Source organism: Ciconia boyciana, chromosome 13, assembly GCF_034638445.1.
Source record: "Ciconia boyciana chromosome 13, ASM3463844v1, whole genome shotgun sequence".
Taxonomy (NCBI): Eukaryota; Metazoa; Chordata; class Aves; order Ciconiiformes; family Ciconiidae; genus Ciconia; species Ciconia boyciana.
Genome location: NC_132946.1, coordinates 10,008,080 through 10,020,788, shown reverse-complemented (window position 1 = coordinate 10,020,788; position 12,709 = coordinate 10,008,080). Strand labels below are relative to the sequence as shown.

Here is a 12,709-nt window from a genome sequence, read left to right as displayed (position 1 = left end):
ACAGCAATATTAGTTCCCAATCCAGTTTTTGTCTAGGCAGCTCAGGCAACTGCATTACTTGATCATATTACCATAGTCCATAGAACAGATGTGTTACTACTTAGCTAACAGATGGTCTCTTAGAGAACTCTTGCATTGTCTGAATTTTAACGTTAAAACATTTACAAGAGTTAATATGAATCACAAGTAGAGGAAAAATAAGGTTCACACTGAAGTTGAATATTTTTTAAGCAAGCAAATTTACACTTACTTGAATCCCAGCTGGACGACACACTGCCTGCCCAAGAATCCCATAGATTTTCTCTTTATCTTCCTCTGCAATATTGTCTGGAAGCAAGTTCTGAACCTCAGATTTTTCCCGGGGCAGCAGACGAACACCTTCTCCCTGACTGTAACATTTAATGAATTATTGATCCCCAATATATTAGTATTCATAGAGCTACTGAGCCCATTAAGACTGTATATATAAAAAACTCTTGAAGGAAGAAATCTTCATCCTTATCTCAGAATTAAACTTGCTTCTTTTTATAGAGGTCAAGTAATCAAGAGAATATTCAGTTCTCTGCTCACATGCGACTTCGGACCATAAAGAATAGTAATCATAAAATACAAAGCTAGGGTTTACCTTAAGAAAACTAATTGTGCCATATAAATTTAAACATTAGATGAATTTACCTGGCATTATCCACTACTTTCCGGCCCCATCTATAAGCCCAACTAGCCAGGGCTGCCCAAGACTTGGCTACTTCAGGTGCCTGTACCGAAGACAAGTGATACAGCTGTCCCAAGATGAAGTCAGGTTCTCCAACTCCAATATTTACTGTGATGGGAAAAATAGAGCAATATATGTTATGATGTAAAACCTACTTCTAATTTCCTTAACATAGAAAACAACACCAAAACATTGCAAGTACGTAATTTTTTTTTGGTCAAGTTAGTAACCAGGAGTGTAAAATTTTCCAAAATGCAATTGTTTTTCAGTTCTGACACTAGCTGCAAAACAAAGACCAGTTTTTCATTTGCTAACAACCACTGCCTATACTCTACAATTGCTTTCTCTTTCACAGAAAGATGGAACTGAGGCAAGAAACTCATCATCTCCAAAAGAGCAAGATATTTCAGAGAGCAGACTTTTATGAAGTACCTAGGGCAGTGTCTGTGTTTATTTGTGTATATATTTATTTTCTTCACCATCAAGTCAGAAAGCACCTACTACTTAACATCCATTAACAGCTCTAAAATAATTCTGACTCTTTGCAGAGAGGAACTAAATTATTTATGAAATCCACGTTTAAGCAAAGAAATAACTTTATCTTAACATCTAAAGAAAAGTCTGCTGAAAACTGGGAATTAAGAGTACATTTTGTGGCAGCAACAGAAGTGTTCAAATTAAGCACAGATTAAAGATCACGACAAAACTTAAGGTAACTGCTTTTCACACTTATCAGGGCCTTCAAAATATAAATCCTGTCAATGCTTAATCTGAAAGATCTCATTCAAACTTTAGCAAATACAGGAGCTGAAAGCAGACAAAAGCATGAAAAAAATTGATATTATCCTCACATAAAATAAACACATTCCACTTTCTTCTTCAGGCCACCATCACTTGCATGAGAAAAATGTGAAAGAAATATGAAATATCAAAGTGTTTGGTTTTTTTAACTGTGTATAGTTACCTATTGCACAAAACACACACTGTTTATACGTGCATTAGGAAAACAAATATATGAGTGATGGAGCACTTAGTCTTTATCAATATAACTGGTGTTATCCGTCAGTGGAATCATCAGTAACTAATTTAACAAAAAATTAATAAGAAGAACAGATCTACCTGTAGATTCACTTTCAATCCTAGGATATTCTTCTTCTAGTGTATTAACAGCTGGGAGATCAATCAAATTATATATGTTTTTAGACAAGGTAGACAGACCAGTGTGATTCTGCTGCTGTCGAGCTCTATATACTTGCTTCAACTGTCCTGAAATCTCTTTCCATTCTGCTTGAATCCATTTAGCCAGTGTGAGAATAGATTTAGCAACTGCATATTCAGCTTTGGCAGATTTGCAAAAGGATATGGCACAAGAACTCAGCATTTCCATGGCATGTGTTGACTGACCTGCATAACATGAAAAGCATATCTTCAGTAGAGTGTTAACTTTATTCAAAACACTTCTTCTGAAATTCAGCACAGATACAGCTTGTAACAATATATTTTAACAAAGAAAATTATCTTTTGAAGTTAAAAATTACAAGTAAGAAAAGACTTGTGAAAACACTTTCAGACTGAGACAACAGTTAACAGGATGAAATCAGTTCCTAATGATACTGTCCTATTATGATTTCTTCAAGGTCAGGGGAATTAGCCTGGTTATAAGGACAAGAAGCTCAAGTATCTACAACATAATTAGCAAATACTCACCTGCTGTGTATAACAATTTTGTTTTCTCAATATCAAGTTCAGGACCCCATTTTTCATCTATCTGACCCGGTGCAGACAATTTTTTAAAGTGCTGGACTAAGTCTTGTGCAGTTGTGGTTTTTCCCAGCTGAACTTCGCTGCACTGGGCAAGCAGTCGTGTAGCTAGGGCAATATTTCCTCGCTTCCGTGCAAATTTCGCTGCTGTTAAGCCCAGCTCCATTAGATGGCTTTTAATTGAGACTGTTGGTTCTGAAGAAAGCAAAACATTGTAAACAAAATTATTAAACAAACAATAATTGCACCAGGGTTATATAGATAATTTCTGCCCAAGGTATTCTGTACATGGCCATCAGTAAAAAATTGCTCAGCTCTTCTGTATTTCCTAACACCTCCTTCAGAAATTTGGATGGCTTCATTTCTGCCTAGAATATTTATATACCCCATCTGACACAAAAAAATATATCCATAGATTATCTGCTGGGCAAAAGAGTAATTTTTTCACTATAAGCATTCTTCTTAACTAAGAAATCTACTTGTCCCCTGATACAACTTCTTTTCTCCCACTACCCCTTTACCATACTGTGCATTTAAATGGCTTTCATGACTGTTTTTAAAGACTCATTATTGATAGTGTTGAAGTGTTCAAAAGTGAAAGCATTTAAAGTATGAAGATATGAGCAAGTAAAGTGTGATTAGAAGAGTGAGTATAGAACTGCTAACCATTTCAGAATAAATTTTTTTATAACCAAATAACCAAAAACAACCAAAAATTGGCTTTGAAAAAGTAATCCATCTAAATATCAGCAGAAGATTTAAGTTCAAATTCTGCATTTACCTTCCCTAACACTAAAATAAGAGCTTATATACCTTTAAGTTTTTCCATCAATTGATTCTGGTACACTGTGTACCTCAGTGCATGCATCCATGGCCTTACATCATGCTGTTTGCATGACCTCAAAGCATCATTGAAGAGAGGTATAAGACAGTCCTGAAAGAGGCATAGAAGTTGCACAGTCATCATGAGAGACATCCTTACTAAAATATATTTCCATTTATTAAAAGCAAAGACCATTTTAGTGCAGAGGAAACATTCTTATCTGTATTCGTAGCCACTCTTTATCATTAACTAATAAAATGCAAATGCATTTTATGCAACTCTAGAAAGACATGCTTGATTTTGAGAGGACAACAGTAAGAATAGCTCAAAATCAAGCAGAATTGTTTTCTGAACAGCGTGATTAGAAATTAGAACTAGATCATTCATGCTAGTTGAAGTTTGACATTGAGTTTTTAATTGCTGAAGTGATTGGTTTTTGATAAATATTTTAAAGTTACTTTTAAGGTAAATTACTTGTGTGTGTTGTAGGAATAAGTGTTACAATGTATTTAGAGAAGAAATATCAACACTTCTCTAAAAAGCAACTACCAATAAAACCTTAAAAATACTACTATAAGTGTAATTGAAAGAGATGGTATATTTATAACTACAGAAAGAAGTCCAACTGAAACATAAATTTAAAAAAACTTGGGTCAAGGCACGTTAGAAAACTAAATGAGGTCTTCTTACAGTATGATTAACAACAGTCAAAACAATTAATGTATGCTCTATATTCAATACTTCATGACATGACACGGAGAAACACATTACTCCAGTTTAGGTTTTAAACACATAGACGTACCTCTGATGTCAGCCTGTTGGATACAGTGTTTTCCAAAGCAGAAGAACAATACAACTGAAGAGTGCTCAACACCGGTAAAGACTGAGACACAGTGAGTGTGGAAAGTCTTAAAGGTCCAATAGCAATTCGTGATGTTTGCTTTAAGTACTTAATAACATTTCTGAAATAAAAGAATCAGAATAGTCATTTTTGTTAGCTAGACTAAGGGTAAACAGTGATATCAAAATTACTGAAGAAAAAGCAAATTCAACATCTTCAGAGATGTGCATGATATTGCAAAATTTTCTTAAGTTACAGTATGATACTTTATTATTACTGACAAGAAGCAGTACTTTATCAACTCAAAGAAGTACATAATCTGAGTTAAACATCATCTTATTTTTCCTCAGTAAACTTATAACTCACAACAGCTAAAACTGGTAGAAAACTACCTTAGATGCTGAAGTACAAAGAGTATGCTTTTCACAAAGTTACGTTTAACAAACTAGAACACCTTTTCACAGTATATTACATTCATTCATTCATAGCACGTTTCAACTTACTCAGATATTGACTGCCATTTTTGCTCCTGTTCTATGTGGTTTACAGCTGTTGCCAGACATACTGAACTTCTCAAAAGCTGTACTTCAACTGCTTTTTGAAGTTCTCTTGGATCAGGACTTAGCATATTAGGAAGGAGCTTCTTCATGTCTACATGGAGATTAAACAATTGAAAACAACTAGAACTGCCAAATTTCATCAAGTGTCACCATCTGAGAATGCATTTTTGAGAGCAAGGAAGTTTGGAAAAAAACACCTTTTATATATATATATATATTTAATATATGTACATATGTATTCATATTAGAAATTGATGATAGATTACTTAGAAACAAACACGTTAACTCCAAAACACACACCTGTATCAACATTTAGAATGACCACTGCCAATCATTTTGAAGCTCAATTCATAAACGTTATGGTCAGCCCACTGAACACAGCGAACTGCATTCAGAAGTTTCAGTCTGCCATTTATAGAGACAGATACATGAAGAAATATTTACTTTTGTATTTGAAGTAATGTTAACTTATGCATTTATACCTATTTTTTCTTTGGATCCCCCTGCAAGTAGGTTGATATTTTCTCCTGGTAATAATTCTAGTTGTTCAGTGCATTCAGTAAGTTGTCCAGACTCAAAGCTGCTCAAAGATCTGCAATTCAATGTTTACAGTTTTATTTTCACGTTTCTTACTTCATTCCAGTTGCTACAAAGTTCCAGTTCATTACTTCATTCCAGTTGCTACAACTCAAAATCCTACAGAGCACTTACAATTAATTCTAAGCAAAATCCCAATTTTCACATAGATCAATAAAAGGCAACAGTACTGCACCAAATGGATAAATTCAGTATCAAAGTGAAAAGAAAAAACACCTCTCCAGCTATGAAGCTTTTCATATTATCATCACACTATATACAATACTCTATCATAGTCAGGAAGAAAAAGACTGGCTTCGGAAGAGTTTAAAAGCACACAAAGAAAACCCTAAAACTGCCCCCCTCATCCCCACGTATGCACAGAAAAGTAAGTTTTGGGGCAGAACTTCATGAGGTCATGGTTTCAAATCTTCAGTTTACATGAAACCAGAATTCCAGAAATACCGGAATATTGTGGCAGTCATAGATTATACAAATTTATATTGCTTAACAGCCTGAAGCAGCAAATTTAACTTTTTTTTTTTCTATTGTTCTACATTAGGAAATAATTTGGGCATTATAGACTTTTACAGAATTACAGAAAAAAGGCACTGAAAGGTTAAGAGGCTTGATGGCTCAGAATACAGAAGACTCAACAGTTCAATATTCTTTTTACTATCCACTGAAGAAGGAATTATCTAAGTATCTGCATTAGAAAAGAAAAAAAATTCAGCATGTGCAAACTCCCCTTTCTGCTGAATTATTTCGATCCTCATTACTACAGATAGTCTCTTCTCAGCCTGCTCAGGAGCAGAAGAGTCAAAGGGCTGTGCATCCTCAGGAGCTCTTTACAGGATTTTTCTGAAGATATAGTATCTTACTTCCAGTAATTATCTGGATGAAAACTAACTCAAACCAGCCAAAACCACCCGACCTCTGCAATAGTACAGCAAGCACTTGTGATGTTTATCAGAAGTACAATGGGTTTAGTTTACAAAAACATGATCATTCAGAAATAACACATTTTCACATCCATGACAAGCGCTCACTCTCCTAATGGATTAACTGCACGACACACTGAGTTACTGCAGTAAGAAAAAGGATTGCCCCTTTCTCTGACAGTCGTAGTCACCTTTTCAGACCTGCAAAATTTTATTCCAAAGCTTCCTCCTACGCTTTTATTTTCAAGTCAAGAAATTTCAGCCAAAAGGATTTTACAATGTTTACCTCAATAGTACAAGGATGGAAAGTAATCAAGTTGTCAAGTGAAACAGAAAGGACCCTTAAACCTTGAAGGACTATTTCAATGTCACAAATATTTTTTCATGAACCAGACAAATACCAAGGGTTAGGAAACAAATGCACAAACTACAATTCTAAATTCCATTTAAAAAAACAAAACTAAAATAAATTTAAGCAGCCAAGACCACCTCCTTGATAAACTTTTTACATTAGATTAATGAATTAAAATATTTTTAAGAACTGCACCACTGACAGGCAGTTTATTTTTTACTATTTAAGTTGTGTGAAAGGATGCATCTTCTGCCAATAGAAGTAGAATAAATTTGGTATCTTTTACTTTCAATTAAAAGATGTTTCTCTTGAATACTAAGAAAACTCAGCAGTCAGAAAGCCACAGTAACTATTTAGTACAATGTTACCTCTTTACTTATCTGTGTGGCTAGTAAATATCATGACTAAGTTTTCGCCCTCCCAAGAACACAACTTTCTTCTTATCATGCCTCTATTTCAATGACATCCAGTTTCTAAAATCCATGAAGACTAATATTTCAGTTCTAAGATACTGAACTCCAAGGTACTGTTGAATAAATTAACTATATCCTTACTTTATGTAGTTAAAATCTGCTTTCAGATTGATTGAGGTATTACTATTGCTTTTCTTCAAGTCATGGACCATATTTTGCCACTCCTGAACAGCAGACCAGTCAGCAATGGAAATGTAACATTCACATGCTTTGTTACCCAAGTAGTTTATAACTTCAGGTGAAGAGTCACTTGGCTTAGTCAGAACAGTTTTTCTAGTTTCTCCTGTGAAATGAAAAAACAGTATATATACTTAAATAAATATTTATGCTTATATATTTTTAACTAGCAATTCTATTACGCAAATGTAATTTCTATGTCTTTTGTCATGAAAAATACAATTTAAAAAAAATCAAAGTTACACAACATTTACAGTATTCTTCTTCCGCCTGATACTTAAAAAAAAAAAATAGAACCTTTTCAAAGGAGGTTTTGGAAAAATTTAGTCCATATCTGTAAAGAAGCATCAAAACGGGAAAACAGAAGAACTAAATTCGTAAAAAAGAGGGTCCTTTTTCAAAGATGAAACAGAATACTGCAACAAAGTGTCAGTAGTTAAAAAACTCTGAGCAACTAGTGCATTTATAATACAATTATGTCATAAATACTAAGCCTTAAGTTATGATGATCTAAAATAATTTAGAATTACATTAGTAAATTACAAAATATTTTACCTATTATTTTTAGTTTCATTCAGCTAGACCTCAGTACCGCAAACCCTCATATCTACACATAATATTGGTTTCAATGGCATTAAGCGGTTCAGTTTAACTGCAGACAGAAACAGGTTTTCAGATTTAAGAATTAGACACCGTCATTACCATGGCTTTATCATTGAATGTTCTAATTTTATGTACCTACAGTTACAAAATTGTGTTTCTCTTAAAAAGAAAACAATAAATACTGACCATTCAAGGAGTGCTTTGGGCTGGCATTATTCACACTGTTTGAATTGGCCAACTTCAGAACAGTTTTGTCAAAGCCTGTTATGCAGCAATCCACTCCTGTCATGGAGCACAGGTGCTCCTGGTATTCCGCAGTTGCTTTTTCAAACCTTAAATAGTTTAATATCTTAGTCAGCATTTTACAGAACCAGTTTTCTTTTTTGGTAAAAAGACTCTATTTTAAGCATTTCTTTACCACAATACTTAAAAATTTCACGTCACCTTCAGCAAAAGAAAGGGATTACCATAGAATACAAGTTTACCAGCTGAATTTCCAGGTTATAGCATAGTGTAAAAGCTTTTCCATTCAGGTTTTAATGTCAACTTCAAACCAAGTACAGATCAAAGGAGATAAATGAGTTTTATATTTGATTGTCACACTTTTTACCTGAATGAGTAAAGCTGAATACTGGTTAACTACATAGCACTTAATAGAGGATTGTAAACCTGGGTCTAGGGCAACAATTCACACCTTAAACTTGACATTTCCGAGAAACTTCTCACGTATTACAAAGCCGCACATTATTTTAAGGAATCTTACAAAAATGAGAAAAAGATAGTTATAAATATAAAACCTCATCTTTTTGTTTTGTTTGGGGATTTTTATATGGCAGGTAAATAATGAAAGGTGTTCTTTCTTCATTTCATACATAAGAAAGGATGCATTCCTTTAAGGAGATGAAAACACCAAAATGAAGGCATACCCTATCTGGAACATTGACCCACTTATTTGTATCTGCAGCCAAAGATTCTACTTCAATAGACACAGAAGCCACTTTTTCAAAGCTGAACTAAAACTGCAAAGCATCTCCCTCGGAGTCCCTCTCTTGGCAAACTGTGACAGGTAATCAGATCACGCCATTGGTCAGAAACTTCATTAGAAAATATTTAAATTAATAAACTTTTGTAATGGAAAATTAAATACAATATGAAAAAATGCTGTGTATGAAAAAAACAGCCTAGGAACACCTTTTATATTCAAATCCTGGTGATTCAGTTAATACTAAAAGTTAAAATCTAAAAATGCTGGATGCATTGGGTATCTCTGAAAGACACAATGACTTTAATTGACATGGAAATTAGATCAGTAGCCTTGATTCAAGCCACAATTTAAAATATTCAGAAGTAGAACTATGCATAAGAAGGAAAAAATGTCCAAGTTTGTAACATCCAGTTATCTGAGAAAACTTACCGCCCTTCTGCTTGTTGAGCTACAGAATTGATCCAGGCAAGACTCTTCCCAACTACAGCAGAAGACCAGACAGCAATACCCTGAATAGCTTCAGGACAGTGAAGCTCACATAATGCTTCTACCAGCATCATAATTGTCACTTCCAATTCATTTCCCTAAAAGCAAACCAAAAGCTTTATTTAACAAATCTTATATAAAATAAGAGCTATATACATGGTTAACTACTCGGAAATGGTAAAGCAGTGTTTCATTATATGGATCTACAAGTGAAGTGCTCTGCATATCCATCTATTACACTGCTTTTGGAAAAGCAGGGGAGCTAAGGGAAGAGTATATGCTGTGAATCCACAGCCTGAATGTCAATAGTTAGCAATCACTATGTGATGGTCTATACCTATATAAGTATGGGAATTCATAAAGAAGCAGGAAGTAATAAATATCTATCAAGCCTCCTTTGTTAAAATATTTAAGCAAATCAAGTAATGTACTGAAGAAACTATTCAACTTTAAGAAGGCTTAACCACTTTATCCACTCATCCCACCCCTGCACTTATCTAAGTTACTTATAGAGGAAGGACACCCTCACAATACATCCCCCTCCTGCTCATACTCACAGGTAAGCAAAGACACTACACTGCCACAAGCTCAGGAAGGCCTCACACTAATAAAACAGAGGTTTCATAAGGTTTAAGCAGAACTTTCCACTTAAAAAGAAACTGCTCAATTAAACTGTGAATTAACTATAACATTCATTTATGTGTAGTATTTGACCACATGTATACAGTACATCCTAATCTCCAACCTACATATCACTTAACCACAAAAGTCTGTGAATACAGAAGTATGAGTTTAAAATGTGGGTTTAAATAACACAATCTTTTACAGACCAGTTGGTTTAATAACTACTGATTGCGTTAGCTTAGTTCTTTTAGAATACCGTGGGAATATTTTTGCAATAGTCTACAGAGTTTGAAGAGAGAGTACCTGAGAGAGACTATTATTAGTTTTCATTTCTGTGAGTAAATCAAAACCATGCCTGACTGTCACAGCAGGCTGGCCAGCCAGCAATCCAACTCGCATGATGGAAAGTCTAATCCGTGTTAGCCAATCTTGGCATGTCTGACGATTAGTATAAAAGAATGTCCTGATAACCTTTAAAGACAGAAAAGATAAGTTTTATAATACCGTTCTTCTGTGTGAATCAAAATAGTTACATTAAGTACTTAATATTTATAACAATCAAAGTCAGGACAAGTTTCTTTCCTCCAGTTGAGTTTTCAATTGAGAGATGAAGAAACAGGTAAAATTCTGCATCTTTAATTTTATTAATGCAGATGGTCTGAAATCATGCATAGCACGCAAGTGGCCAGACATACTGGCAAGCTAAAAATCTTGAAATGAACTGACTATAAATTCTGTATTACTGTCATGTCAAAGTCTGGTAATTAAACAGCTTATGTCAACAGTGAAGAATGTTTTGCAGTTAAAAACTACACAAAAGGGTATGTTGTTTATAAATAATTACTATATTCCTCAAAAAGCAATTTAAAGCCTCAAATAATTGTGTCACTTTATAGCAGTGACAATCTACAAATAAGTGATTGCTACAAATTAGAGGTACTAGATTGCTACAGACTGCTACAAATTAGAGGTACTACAGACTTGCTTGATTTGTGCCACTAGGCAAACTGGCACTCCAGAAATAAATCCTGTTTTCACATGTTCTCTAGGAATAAGCCAAAGTCAAAGCCAGACAAATTAAGAGTCTCAAACTTTGTTTGAGAAGTTCTTCTGAAGTTCCATGGTTAGGACCTGAACAACCCTGAAAACACTGTTCATTCAATAGACTGTTTCAAGTAACATCAGCACTGTAAGACAGACAAACCTTGGGTGGAGAGGTAAGGGCATTGGCACATCCTTCATAAGCATTGTACATCAATTTTTCCAAGTTCTCCAGATACTGTAGAAGGAGAACAAGCCTAAGCTGGTTGCTACTGTGTCCTTCATCATTGTCTGCAGTAGTCCACTGGCTAACATCTTGGTCAGGGTTTAATGTATGGGCTGCAAGACTCCTAATAATACCTACACATTTTACCAAAACATGGAAAACAAAAAGTTACCAGACTATTTTATTTAAATGTGTCAAGGGATAGAAATGCTGAAGTAAAATCTCTCAAATTTTAATAGTAATTATGCAACCACTCTTCCGCCGCTGCATTTCTTGATGCGTTAAAAACATGCTAAAATCTATAATCACTAAAAAATAAAGCCATTGTTCTTCTTGCCTTGGACATGAAGTTCTTAACTGCACAATCTTACAAGAAAAATCCCATTAAAATAAACTATATCTTTTATATTACCTTCAATTGTTTGAAACGTATCTTGGGCTCTACCCAGAGGAGTTCGTAACTTCGAAAGAACAGTAAACTGAGCTGCTTCCCAAACAGCCCATTGCCAAAGAACAGCATCAGTCTTCAACAGATTACGAGGGATGGTTGGTTGATCTCTCTTATCTAGTCTTTGACAGCTATAGAATAATCTTTCTAACCAATTATCCTTCCTGAAAAAAAACATCAGTACATTAACACAAGTTCATGTGGTAATAAGTTTATACTGCACACACTACAGCTCCCTATTGCTCTCAAACAAATCTCACAGGATTATTTCCAAGCAGCAACGTACAGAGGCAAATATGCAAAAAGGTGTGTATTTGTAAGTATTTATAAATACTTAGAGAAGTGTAAAAAAAAAAGATTGAAGGTAAAGCAACGTAATTTGTAACGATAATTACAAATTTTAAACAAAATATAGCCTGGAATTGTTTACTATAAATTCAACATCCATGGATTTCAGTTTTAAAAGAAGTTCTTACCCAGTTCGGTGAGAGTTTCCATACAAAATGAAACTAATGACATCAGAGAAATCCTGCGGGTGGAATGTATTACTTGGAGCTTTGCTCATATGACTTCTTATAGCCAAAGAAATTTCTTGTATTTCTGTGTGGGTACGGTTACTGCAGGAAGGGGGGGGGAGGGGGGGATGGAAAAAACAACCCATGCTATAATGTACTTGAATAAACCAAAAAAGTTGTGCAAAAAAGTTACACACACACACATATATGCAATGACTGGCACTAAGTATACTCTTCGGTATTAAGATGAAGTGCTTTAAGAGTTCAGGTCTCTGAAACAAACTGCAGGACATAATATTGCTGAAGCTCTGGATAACAAGGACCTTACAAGTATTCATATTTGCTGCAAGAAGTGCTGCACAGTTTATCAAATTTGTTAATTACTTCGTGTACTACCTACTGTTCTTAAACCTATAACAAAGTAGAAGAGACAGCAAGACACTTCATGCTTTTTGATTTTTAATTAAGACAGTATGATGACATTTGACTGGCATTATTTTTCAGATAAATGTCACTGAAGAAATAAACTAAACCATTCTCTATATTGAAGTTAATCTGAACAACT

The 12,709-nt window shown here is 34.4% G+C and overlaps 1 protein-coding gene across 4 annotated transcripts in view; it reads right to left on the bottom strand.

The window, feature by feature from the left end:
• The window catches only part of SMG1 (SMG1 nonsense mediated mRNA decay associated PI3K related kinase), a 68,677-nt gene that overhangs the window by 23,034 nt on the left and 32,934 nt on the right, over positions 1-12,709 (bottom strand). For 3 of the 4 annotated variants that reach the window (XM_072878647.1, XM_072878649.1, XM_072878650.1), the window contains 15 exons: positions 12,106-12,246; positions 11,594-11,793; positions 11,119-11,315; positions 10,218-10,385; positions 9,234-9,388; positions 8,006-8,151; positions 7,121-7,322; positions 5,180-5,289; positions 4,641-4,788; positions 4,099-4,258; positions 3,287-3,407; positions 2,420-2,668; positions 1,832-2,116; positions 676-820; positions 251-389 (listed from right to left, as the gene is read on the bottom strand). In XM_072878647.1, the coding sequence (XP_072734748.1) occupies positions 251-389; positions 676-820; positions 1,832-2,116; positions 2,420-2,668; positions 3,287-3,407; positions 4,099-4,258; positions 4,641-4,788; positions 5,180-5,289; positions 7,121-7,322; positions 8,006-8,151; positions 9,234-9,388; positions 10,218-10,385; positions 11,119-11,315; positions 11,594-11,793; positions 12,106-12,246 (2,566 nt within the window). The remainder of the gene's footprint in view (positions 1-250; positions 390-675; positions 821-1,831; positions 2,117-2,419; positions 2,669-3,286; positions 3,408-4,098; positions 4,259-4,640; positions 4,789-5,179; positions 5,290-7,120; positions 7,323-8,005; positions 8,152-9,233; positions 9,389-10,217; positions 10,386-11,118; positions 11,316-11,593; positions 11,794-12,105; positions 12,247-12,709) is intronic. The other variant, XM_072878648.1, reaches the window with a different exon arrangement.